This window comes from Oryctolagus cuniculus, chromosome 12 (assembly GCF_051225735.1).
Source record: "Oryctolagus cuniculus isolate XC-2025 breed Fujian yellow rabbit chromosome 12, ASM5122573v1, whole genome shotgun sequence".
Classification (NCBI taxonomy): domain Eukaryota; kingdom Metazoa; phylum Chordata; class Mammalia; order Lagomorpha; family Leporidae; genus Oryctolagus; species Oryctolagus cuniculus.
The window spans coordinates 100,977,783-100,990,055 of record NC_142878.1 but is presented as its reverse complement, the minus strand read 5'-3'; the positions used below and the strand labels follow the sequence as shown (position 1 = coordinate 100,990,055).

Below are 12,273 nucleotides of genomic sequence, written 5' to 3'. Positions count from 1 at the left end.
CAGCAAGAACCCGCCCCCTCACCGTGCCTAGGTCCTGGCCACGCCCCTAGCCCTTGCTATAAAAGCCCTGGCAAATCACTTCTCCGCCAGGAAGGTTCCTTGGGAGACTCCGCTTTCCCGCTGTCTCCCCTACCTGTTCCCGGTACGTCGGGTTCATTATTTGGTGACACCCCAAGCAAACACACCCCTGTGTCCTGTGACAAAAATGACTCTTTTTTTTCTTGGAATGAGACAGAGAAGTGTCGCTTGGAGCCCTCATGGCAGCCTCCTGGGCTCACGGGGGCCGCTGAGCACGACGGAGTTGTTGGACACACGGTGCCCAGAGTGTGTGCTGTCCGTGTGTCTCCTGTGCTGTCTGATCCTTGCCTCCTGTCTTATCAGCAGCTCTCAGAGAGAAATCAGCGAGCCCCGTGGCCTGTACAAGGATGGGATCTGTTCCCAGCAGCGTCTGTGGGAACGTTTAGTGCTTGCTCTCTGCTCCGGAACCACTAGCTGTTCTTGGCAGGTGGGAGAGGAGCTGCGTAAGAGAGAAAGTCCTTGTGCTGCCCCCACCTGCCGCTGCTCTCCACGGGGCGCGCTCGGGGATCTACTGGGCAGGCGGGGCCACCACCCATGCTGGCGACCAGGTCAGTGTGTGCTGGAAGGTTCTACACGGACGGTGGGCTTGGCCTCTTCTCTGCTTCCTGCCTCTGGGAGTCTGCCTTGCTGTTTCCTCCTGTGCCTGGTCCTCTTTTGTCAGGAAGCTCAATTGGGAAACTCTGGGGTTTGGCTCTCTGACGCTCTTTCTTCTCCCCTCACGTGTGTCCAAGAAGACAATTAGAGCGGAACACTGTGAATTTGGGATTTTTGGCGGTGCTGATGTTCAAACAAGCTGCGGGACTGCCCTTGAACTTGAACCTGGGGCTGTGGTGCACAGACACACCTGGGTACCTGCAGTCCTTGATTGGGCCCAGCTGCAATTTCTAGGGGGAAATTCACAAGCCCGGACAGCAGTTTGTGCAAACACATCCCCCCACCTTGCTTCCCGAGGCTGTATCCAGTCCCCTCCTGACAGGACACGTCTTTCCCTGGCAGACCTGAGATGCCATTGACAACCCTCTGCAGTTGGCTATAAAACTAGCATCGCCTTGTAAAATGTCAGAGCGCAGTTTTCTTTTTAGTATTATTTTTAAAAAATATTTACTTATTTTACTGGAAAAAGTTGCAGAGAGAGGGAGGAAAGACACACACAGAGAGAGGTTTTTCATCTTCTGGTTCACGTCCCAGATGGCTCCAACAGCCAGCACTGAGCCAGGCCAAAGCCAGGAGCCAAGAGCTTCACCTGAGTCTCCCACATGGGTGCAGGGGCTCAAGTACTTGGGCCATCTTCCACTGTTTTTCCCAGGTGCATTAGCTGGGAGCTGGATCAGAAGTGGAGCAGCCAGGACTTGAACCGGTGCCCATATGGAATGCTGGCACTGCAGATGGTGGCTTAACCCACTGTCCTCCAGTACCAGCTCCAATTCTCTGCGCTTAACTAGGTTGATTTCCTGTTGACCCACGCACATGTATCAGGATTCTTTTTCCTCTTGACTTTTGAGGTCTGGTGAGGGGTATATTTCAGATTCGGACTTGAGTGAGTTGTCCTACTTAGGGCTCCCTTTGAATGCACCAGCCCCAGCTGCCCGAGGACCAGGGGTGCCAAGGGTGACGGGCGCCTGGTTAATAATGTTTTGGTCCCTTTAGCTCATGGTTAATCCTGCAGGAAAGAGACAAACCTGCTGCTTCAGGGCAGGGGTTGGCCTAGCAGTTCAGCCACGGTTTGGGATGCCCACATCTCATAGAGCGCCTGGCTCAAGTCCTGACTCCCCCAGATTCCAGCTTCCTACCAACACAGACCCTGGTGGTCCACACAGTTGGGTCCCTGCCACTCATGTGGGAGCCCAGCTTGATTTTTCTGGCTCTTAGATCCAGCCCTGGCCCAGACCTGGCCACTGCAGGTATTAGAGGAAGAACTGGCAGATGGGGGCTCTCTCTGTGTCTCAAGTAAAGAAAATAAATTTTGGGGCCGACGCTGTGGTGTAGTGGGTAAAGCCACTGCCTACAGTGCCAGCATCCCATATGGGCACTGGCTCGAGTTCTGGCTGCTCCACTTCCGATCCAGCTCTCTGCTGTGTTCTGGGAAAGCAGTAGAAGATGGCCCAAGTCTTTGGGCCCTGCCACTCGCATGAGACCTGGAGGAAGCTCCTGGCTCCAGGTTTCGGCCTGGCCCAGCACTGGCCTTTGCCGTGTGGGGAGTGAACAGCAGATGGAAAACCTCTCTCTCTCTCCCCTTCTGTCTCTGTACTCTTTCAAATAAATAATTTTTTTTTTGGACAGGCAGGGTAGACAGTGAGAGAGAGAGAGAGAGAGAGAGAGAGAGAGAGAGAAAGAAAGGTCTCCCTTCCGTTGGTTCACCCCCAATGGCCGCTGTGGCCGGTGCACCGTGCTGATCCGATGGCAGGAGCCAGGTGCTTCTCCTGGTCTCCCATGGGGTGCAGGGCCCAAGCACTTGGGCCATCCTCCACTGCACTCCCTGGCCACAGCAGAGAGCTGGCCTGGAAGAGGAGCAACCGGGACAGAATCCGGTGCCCCGACCGGGACTAGAACCCGGTGTGCTGGCGCCGCAGGTGGAGGATTAGCCTATTGAGCCGTGGCACAGGCCCCATAAACAAATCTTAAAATAATAAACAAACCAGCAAAAAGAAACTCTAGCCATGCTGATTCCTTCGTCACTGGTGCCTGTGTTTCTTCACTGGGATATTTAGCCAGAGTGGAGCCAGGGGTCCATACAGGAGCTGGCTTTCCTTCCACACCCTTTCCTGAATTCCTAGTCCTGCAGCGTGGGGGGGGGGGGGGGATGCCGCGGGGGCCGCCCTCCCCTTTGCTCCCAGCCACCAAGTCTCTGTGGGCCTGGTCGCCCCCGCCTCACCATGCCTCATCTTTGTCAGGACTTCGTCCAAAGCAGCAATTCCCCTGCACCTGTGGGAACGGACAGCCGAGTAGGAGGATGTCCCTGTAGACATGGTCCCACCCACCCCATGTCTGGTCCCTTTTGTGATCTGGGCCCGGCCATGGCCAACCACTGCCGCAACCCCTCCTTGAGTGTCACCCTCGCCCGCAGGCCCTCAGGGGCGAGCAGGTGTGAGGCAGGCGGGGAGCGCCCCGGCCTCTCGGCCCCCTGAGGCTGCCTCTCGTGCATCCGCGCCCAAGGCCAGCAGCAGGCTTCAGTCCCATCACCTCATCTCGGTTACACCCATGAGATCATACTTACCACACTGTGTTCTGGCTGCTCCTGACTCACGCTCTGTCTGCACATGGACGCAGAACAACTACGAATCAGGTCTGGGGCAAGTGTCGAAACCCTGCTATGTTCTATGTGGGGAACAACCCAAGGAACTCAGGGTTCCTGGCTCAGAGGGGGGAAGCCTGGGTGGTCCCCATCGTCAAATGGCTGCAGGGCTGGCATATGGAGAAGTGGAGAGAAGATTCCCATAAGGCACCTGCAAGATCTGACCCTTTCAATAGAAACAGCAAGCATTACTTTGGGAAATAGACAACAGCATGCACACTGAAATGAGACTCATTCTGGATGCCCGGAATGGCCAAGCCGAGGTCAACGGGAAGCCCTTTTTGATGTACAATAGAAAACAAAAGAACATTCCAAGAAGTAGAGCTCTCTAATCACACTGGGTTGCACCAAGAGGTAGTGAGTTTCTTTTTTAAGTCAGAGTTACAGAGAAAGAGGGAGAGAGAGAGATCTCCACCTGCTGGTTCACTCCCCAAATGGCTGCAAGGGCTGGACCTGGGTCCGTCTGGAGCCGGGAACTTCAGGGCCCAAGCACTTGGGCCATCTCCCCCTGCTCTCCGGGGCACATTAGCAGGGAGTTGGACCAGAAGTGGAACAGCCTGGACTCAAACAGGCACCCATATAGGATGCCAGCACCACAGGGTGGCGGCTTTACCCACTGCACCACAGCGCCAGCCCCCAATAGTTGTCCTTGGTAGGATTTAAGCACTTGATAAATGACCACTTAATTCCAAGTACAATGTGGCTGGGGCAGGGTGGGGGGTGCAGGGAGTAGGGGTGGTTAGCAAAGTGATTGTCCTAGGCCATGTCTTTTTCCTTAGCTCAGGTTAGTAGAAATTTCTGGAAAGAATGCTGCTCTCATTGAATCCAAAGCGAAGCTGAACATCAAGACTGCAGGAAGAGGGGGAATGAGGTCAACTCCAAGCAGAGCCCCACTGTGGTGACTCAGCTCCCAGCCCTCTGTTTCTGGGTTTTATAATTCATATTCTTTCCCGAGAATCTGCGAGACCATTGGCAAGAACGCAGACTTGGCTCGCCCTGGGTCAGGCAATCGGTGCGGGTTCAATCGGTGAATCACTCATGGAAGCTCAGTCCCATGATTCAGACATAAAAACACGATGACAGACACCATCCATGTCAACAGTGTAGAAAGTCTCAGAAGCAGCTGTACGGGGAGGGGCAGACACGCACAAGCCGTGTTCAGGTCCCGCCCGCACTCGCGGCTCCCTAATTGACTCCGAAGTCATTTCAAGCAGGTGATGCTCTTCACACAGTTGGAAAAGGCTCAGGCTCAGGACCAATTAGTGTTCTGCTGAAGGCATGCGCTTGGGTGAAAGGGAGGGAGAGAGCCGAGACGAGGGCGGGGTTGTGGGTAGAAGTGGGTGAGTGGACCCACGTAGCCCATTGGGCAATGCGCAGACCTTGGAGGGTACCTGTGGACCGCAGAGCATAGGACTTGGGCAGGAGGAGACACAGGAACAGGGGCAGAGAACCTGACTCAGTTTACCCCTTGAGCTTTTCAGAGGCTGCTCCAGGGACAAGGGAAGCTGCAGGAGACCAGTCAGAGCCTTGAACACGCAGCAGGTGCAGTTGTGAGTTGACTGAGCACAGGAGGGGCCCCTGTCTCCCCCTTTCCTCCATCCTGGACACCCCGGCAGCCCCTGTTTAAGAGCCCTGGCAAGCGGCTCCCCTGCTGGGTGGTGTCTTTAGGGACCGCTCCCTTCCCACTGTCACCTTTCCCTCCACACAAGCAAATCCAGCTCTCCTCCGGGCAGCTGCTAGCTATCCAGCAACACTCGAGTGAACTGACCCCTTGGGGCTGCTGACGGGACACCTGCAGCACAGGTGTGGTCCAGGAGCTGTGCAGGGCGGAGCTACACGTCCCTCTGCAGCTGTGGGCTCGTACGCTTTCTTCCTCCTTCTTGGAGTTTTGAAAATAAACTTTTACATCTTAGAATAGGTCAGGTTTCTAAAAAGGTTGCACTAACAATAGAAGTCCTATATGGCCCACACCCATTTTCCCCTATAGTTATTCTACATTCCTGTGTGCTATGGTCTGAATGTGTGCCCCACCCCCACCCCACAAATTCATATGTTGAATCCAAACAAGGATGGAGTCCTCATGAGTGGGATCCATGCCCCTTTTAAAGGGACTGGAGGGGGGCCGGCACTGTTGCGAAGCAGGTAAAGCCACCGCCTGCAGTGCAAGCATTCCATGTGGGCACCGGTTAGAGTCCCGGCTGCTGCACTTCCGATTCAGCTCTCTGCTATGGCCAGGGAAAGTAGAAGATGGCTCAAGTCCTTGGGCCCCTGCACCTGCATGAGAGACCTGGAGGAAGCTCCTGGCTCCTGGCTTCGGATCAGCACAGCTCCAGCCATCGTGGCCATTTGGGGAGTGAACCAGCAGATGGAAGACCTCTCTCTCTCTCTCTCTCTCTCTCTCTCTCTCTCTTTCTCTGCCTATCTGTAACCCTGCCTTTCAATTAAATAAATAAATCTTTTTTTTAAAAAAGCTACTCTGTTTATGGTGCTTTATTATAGCAGCACAAATGGGCAGACTTTATGGTACCATGGTCACAAGGAATGAGCCAACCTACACGCTTTTAACTGGACTCCAGACTTTGTCTCGAGTTGCATGAGTTCTTCCCCAGTGTCCTTTCCCCATGCCAATGACCCATCTCAGACACCTGCATTTGTGTCCTGGGGCCAGCACAGCCACCGACCACAGACTTGGTGACTTCGGGGAACACGGGTCTGCAGCCTGCAGGGCAGGCCACGCCCCCTCCAGGGAGAAGCCGTCTGCAGCTCTTTCGGCTTCCAGTGGCTCCGGGAGTTCATGCTTTGTGGAAGCAAAGCTCTGATCCCTGCCTCTGTCTCCACGAGGACTTCTCTGAGTGTCCTCTTTTCTCTGAGTGTCCCTTCCTTTCTCTTAGAAAGGTCATGGGTCATTGGGTTTGGGACCCACTCCAAATTGAGGACAGTTTCATCTTGAGGACCTTAATGAATCATCGTACTCTTGGCAGCCGAGTCACTACATGCAGTCCACACTTCTGGGGTGGGAGCCACCCTCCGCCCCACTGACAGAGGAGTACTTGCATGCGTTATTTGGAATCCCCCTGTGGTCCAGGCAATTTTGCAAGCATGCCATCAGGTGAAAGGCCAGGTTTCGTGGGTGCCAGAAAGAGCCTTCCTGCCTTTTTCTAGCTCTCCCAAGAGAATCTGAAAGGCAAGGCAAACCCTCTGAGGAGACAGGGGTTCCCAGAGCTTTCAGAAAATACTGAGGACAGAGCTATGCCAAGGGTGGACCATGGTTCGCATGGGCCACGTCTGTGGGTAGGTATGTAACCACAAACTATGAGTCCAGAAACATTCACAGCACTATAGACTAACTTTATGGTTCCTGACTTTAACAGTGAAGAGCCAAGGATTGTGGGGGCCGGCGTTGTGGTGCAGCAGGTTAAACTACTGCCTGTGATGCCAGCATCCCGTATGAGCACCAGTTCAAGTCTCAGCTGCTCCACTTCCAATCTGGCTCCCTGCTCATGGGCCCGGCAAAGCATCAGAAGCTGGCCCAAGTACCTGGGCCCCTGCCATCCATGTGGGAGACCTGGAAGAAGCTCCTGGGTCCTGGCTGTTGCAGCCATTTGGGGAGTGAAATAGCAGATGGAAGATCTCTCTCTCTGTCTGTCTCTGTTTCTCCCTTTATATATAACTCTGCCTTTCAAATAAATAAATTTTAAAAAAGAAAAAAAAAAGAACTGAGGATTGCACAGTTGGCTCTCTGTATCCATGGATGCAACCAACAGTGGGTCAAAATATTCTACAAGAAAAATGGTATCTGAGTATACACAGACTTTTTCCCTTGTAATTATTCCCTAAACAATGCCGCACAGCCTTTATTTTTGTTAGGTGTAATAAGCCATCTTGAGATGATTTAAAGTACCCAGGAGCAGTGCGTGGGTTCTATGCTGATGCTATGTAAGGAACTTGGACGGCCTTGGATGTGGGAGTCTTCAGGGAGTCCTAGGATCTGTCCTCGGCAGATGGCAGCAGGCCGGGTGTACCTCCCACGCCCTCACTGCTGTCTCCCCACGACCCACTTTCAGTCTTTGTAAAAGTATTGGCCCAGGGCATGTTGGGGCTGGCCCCAGGATGCGGCATGGGCCACACTGTGGGGACCTCGTCCCCTGCCACACATCCGGGCTGTTCTCTTTGCCTCGCTCACATCCACACAGAGCCCTTGAGTGACCGCTGTCCCCAGGGTAGACTGTTGCTGTCTTCCCCAGCCACTGCCCCCTTCGAGAACCAGGATACTGGGGAAGGGTCTGTCTACACAGCTCCGGGGGCATCCACACCCCTCCAGGAGCAAAGCCCATTCAACTCGTATAGTAGGTGCTCAGGGCTGTGCTGGGGTCAGCAGGAGGAGAAGGAGCCATGCGTCCAGTAGGGCAGCCACAGAACCTGGGGGAGTTCAGCACCAGAACTTGATTTAAAGCAATATGTCTAGGGGCTGGCGCTGTGGTGTGGCCAGTAAAACTGCAGCCCGTGATGCCGGCATCCCATCTGGGCAGCCGGTTCGAGTCCCGGCTACTCCACTTCTCAATCAGCTCCTTATTAATGTGCCTGGGAAAGCAGCACAAGATGGAACTGGTCCTTGGGCCCCTGTACCCTGTACCTGCATGAAGCTCCTGGCTTCGGCCATTTGGGGAGTGAACCAGTAGATGGAGAACCTCCTCTCTGTCTCTCCTTCTCTCTCTCTCTGTAACTCTTTCAAATAAATAAATCTTTTTTAAAAATTAGAAATAGCCAACTTGGGCTTGAGGTTAAAAAAAAAAGTCCTGCCATCATCCTGTGAACACCCCAATGTTGCAGTGTGTTCCGTGTTCAGACCCGACACTGACAGAAAATGCAATTTGTGTCACCCCACTCTGGCCTTGTTTTCGCTTCATAAGACACGGACAGCCTCAAAGATGCCACTGGCCAAGCCGCCAAGGGGCACCCTAAAAGCTTGGCTGGGGTCGTCCATCCTCTTAGGGTCTCCTTGCCAGCAGCCACCCCTGGTCTCGCTCAGGGGGTCCCCTCCCAGCCCCCGTCCTTGGAGGCGGGTTCCAGCCTCAGGTTCATCCGAGCCTGGCACACAGCGGGTGGGGCCGTGGACCAAATCCCGCAGTCATCCCCTCCCCCCGCCCCCTCAGTGTGTGGTGTTTGGAGATGGAGCCTTGGGAGATAATTAGGCTTAGATGAGATCATGAGGGTGGGGTCTTGTCTGTAACCAAATACCAGGAACTGGGTGGCTCTTAGACAACGGAAATTTATTTCTCACCATTCTGCAGGCTACAGATCCAAGGTCAGGGTGCGGGCAGGATGGAAGGCCGGCTTGCACACTGGCAGCTTCGCATGGCGGAAGGGGCGAGGGGGCACTCAACCCACGCACGAGGGCTCCACTCCTGTGACCCGCTCACCTCCCTGAGGCCACACCCGCTAACGGCCAGCACCGGCCGGGGGCGGGGCAGTGGGTAGAGTGTGGGGAGACACCATTCCCAGCAGGCAAGCACACACCAGACCTCTTCACACCTGCCGCAGGCCAGCGACATTAAATCAATGGCAGCATATGTACCAGAGGGGCAGCAAATTTTCTCCTGCAAAGGCATAATCAATCCCTAGGCAGGCGCACGCGGGCCTGAGCACATGTGGATTCAGAAGCCCCTTCTGGATGGATGCAGCGAGAGGAGTACTGTGATTGATTCATGATGCCTGCCAGGAGTGGCTGGATGGGGCATCTGCACCAACCCACCTGTCGCCTGGAGCGCAGTTCAGCCTGGGCACCTGCTATCTCCGAGCAGTGTCTGAGTCCCACCCTCCCGGTGTGTGGGTGGTGGAGAGGGTGAGATCTGCGACTGTAGGATTAGAGGTTGTGGTTCCGACCGCGTCTGTTCCCTAAAGGATGCGGCAAGGTACACGCCTGGCTCTGAAGTGTGGCCGTTCAGCACCACAAACACCCACTCAGCACCTCTCAGGGCCAGCCTGAGAATTCTGTTCAAGGGGGTTACGGTTTCTTTCTTTTCTTTCTTTCTTCCTTTTCTTTTCTTTCTTTCTTCCTTTCCTTTCCTTTCCCTTCCTTCCTTCCTTTTCCCTTCCTTTTTCCTTCCTTTTCCCTTCTTTCTCTCTCTCTTTCTCTCTTTCTTTCTTTCTTGAATAACTTTAGGGGCCAGCGCTATGGCACAGTAGGTTAATCCTCTGCCTGTGGCGCCGGCATCCCCTATGGGTGCCAGTTCTATCCGATCCAGCTCTCTGCTGTGGCCTGGGAAAGCAGTAGAAGATGGCCCAAGTCCTTGGGCCCCTGCACCTGCATGGGAGATGGGAAAGAAGCTCCTGGCTCCGGATCGGCGCAGCTCCGGCCATTGCATCCATCTGGGGAGTGAACCAGCAGATGGAAGACCTCTCTCTCTCTCCCTCTCACTGTAACTCTACCTCTCAAATAAATTAATAAAATCTTTTAAAAATTAACTTTATTGATCTATTTGAAAGGCTGAGACACACACACATAGAGAGAGGGAGGTCTCCCACGCACTGGTTCACTCCCCAAATGCCCACCACAGCCAGGCAGAGTCAGGAGCCCAAAACCCCATCTGGGTTTCACGAGCGGCAGGGACCCACGTCCATGAGCCCTCATCTGCTGCCTTCTTGAGGTGTGCATTAGCAGAAGCTGAATCAGAAGTAGAGTCAGGACTTGAACCAAGACACTCTGATATGGGATGCAGGTGTCCGGAGCAGGGTCTTAGCTGCTGAGCCTAACACTGCCCCCCCCCAGGGGCTTCCAGGCCCCCAGGAAATGCCACTGGCCATGGGATGGATGGGAGGTCGAGGGGAGTCCTCAAGGCTAACCGGTAATCAAGGAGGGTTTGGGGGCGGTCCTGGGCGGGGCTTGCGCAGTCCACCTGCTGATGGCCCACAGGAGCCGGAGCAGGGGGCAGGGTCAGAGTGGGGGCTGCACAGAGCGAGGCAAGGGGCTAGCCCAGGGTCAGGCCAAGCCTCCACTGTGCAGAGCTAAGAAAAGCACCCAAGCCTAGAGCCGGCGCCGTGGCTCAATAGGCTAATCCTCCACCTTGCGGCGCCGGCACACCGGGTTCTATTCCCGGTTGGGGCGCCGGATTCTGTCCCAGTTGCCCCTCTTCCAGGCCAGCTCTCTGCTGTGGCCAGGGAGTGCAGTGGAGGATGGCCCAGGTGCTTGGGCCCTGCACCCCATGGGAGACCAGGAAAAGCACCTGGCTCCTGGCTCCTGCCTTTGGATCAGCGCGGTGCGCCGGCTGCAGCGGCGGCCATTGGAGGGTGAACCAACGGCAAAGGAAGACCTTTCTCTCTCTGTCTCTCTCTCTCACTGTCCACTCTGCCTGTCAAAAATTTAAAAAATAAAAAAAAAATAAAAAAAAAGAAAAGCACCCAAGCCTTGAGCACAGGGACCCACGTCAGTCTGTGGAGGTCACCAGGAGCCAGGCCAGCACCCACTGGAACCAAAGTCCCTGGCCCAGCCAAAGAGGACCTGGCCCACTGAGTCCACACCACGTGACTGCTGCCAGGGCTCACGCTCCGTGCCAGGCCAGGGCTGCCCGAAGCAGGAAGGAAGTAGGAGCAGGCAGGTGATGGTGACCAAACCTGGCAGAGACCACACACCGCTGCTTGCGCCTGGATGGCCTGGGTGCAAATCCTCCCTCTTCCTCTTCCCCTCTAGGGAGCTACTTAGGCCCTGCGGAGTAGGTGACAGCAGCGGCCTCCCCGCGTGGGCTGTGCAGCACTTGCTGCCACCCTGGACAGCAGAGAGAGAGGCAGCTGGGATGGTACCCAGTGGCTCCCCAGTTGCGTTCCACGGAACCTGCCACCAAGAGATGCTTCCGTCAGAAGGATGCCCATGGTCAAGGCCATTTGGAAAGCACCGCTTAGCACAGCCACATCAAGCTTGGACAAGCCCATGTAAAAGTGGAAACTAAAACAACAAACCAACCCTCCACCCTTACGGAACTTTAATTATTCCAAACCCAGCGCACCATGGCAGCATGGGACAGAGATGCACAGATACCACTTTGGGAAACATTGAGGGGGAGGGGGTTGCCTGGAGGGGAAGCAGAAGCTGAGACACGGGAGATGAGGGGACAAGGCTTGGGGTGTGTGGGGGAGGCAGGGGGGCAGAGGGGACCCTGAGCATTCCTGGTTCCCTGCTTGGGACAGTAGGAGCCGGGAGCGGGAGGTGTCCTCCCATGGCCTGCTGCCCCCATCACCCCTTCCCCATGGGCCCAGGGGCCCGGGAGGGGAGATGCAGACACAGGAGTCCTTCCATCCCGGCTAGGGACAGATGGTGCGGTTGTAAAATCGGCAGCAGTTGTCCAGGGCCCCGGGGCTGAACTCCAAGCTGAGAAGGAAGCAGAGGGCAGGAGGTGAGCTCCAGGCCTGGCTCGGCTGTGCAGCCCTGGGGAAGTTGCTCCGGGCCTCTGGTCCGCCCTTGCTCCCAGATCTGGCTGTCACTCCTTCCTCAGCTGCAGCCATGCCACCTCTGCGCCCTGCCCCGGTGCCGAGCCCTCTCCCGGGGGGCCCCTGGGTCTCCCGCAGCCCTCTCGGGGCGCTCACCTCTGGAAGACGTCGCGGCAACACTGGTACACCTCGAAGCTGCTGCTGCCCAGCGGCGTGCCCAGCAGCGACGTGCAGTTGACCTCAGCTTCCCGGGGCACATAGAGGATCCCTGCGGGCGGGGCAGGGCGGGGCGGGGCGGGGCGAGAGCAGCGATGGGCGGAGCCCCGGTGCCCCGCCCCCAGCCTCACCCGCCCCCAGCCCGCCACTCACCTGCCACGCAGGCGTTCACCAGCGACACGCAGGCCCCCGTGAAGAGTGCCCGCAGCACGATGCGGGAGAAGTCGCTCTTCCGTTGCGGGACCATGGACGCTGCGGGAGGAAGG

General features: G+C 56.0%; 1 protein-coding gene across 5 annotated transcripts in view; it reads right to left on the bottom strand.

The window, feature by feature from the left end:
• Positions 1-11,331: 11,331 nt before the first annotated feature.
• SLC28A1 (solute carrier family 28 member 1) overlaps positions 11,332-12,273 on the bottom strand; it is a 47,203-nt gene continuing 46,261 nt past the window's right edge. For all 5 annotated transcript variants that reach the window (XM_051834250.3, XM_017337565.4, XM_089310757.1 and 2 more), the window contains 3 exons: positions 12,161-12,259; positions 11,948-12,059; positions 11,332-11,732 (listed from right to left, as the gene is read on the bottom strand). In XM_051834250.3, coding sequence (XP_051690210.3) covers positions 11,666-11,732; positions 11,948-12,059; positions 12,161-12,259 — 278 coding nt within the window. In that variant the 3' untranslated portion in view covers positions 11,332-11,665. The remainder of the gene's footprint in view (positions 11,733-11,947; positions 12,060-12,160; positions 12,260-12,273) is intronic.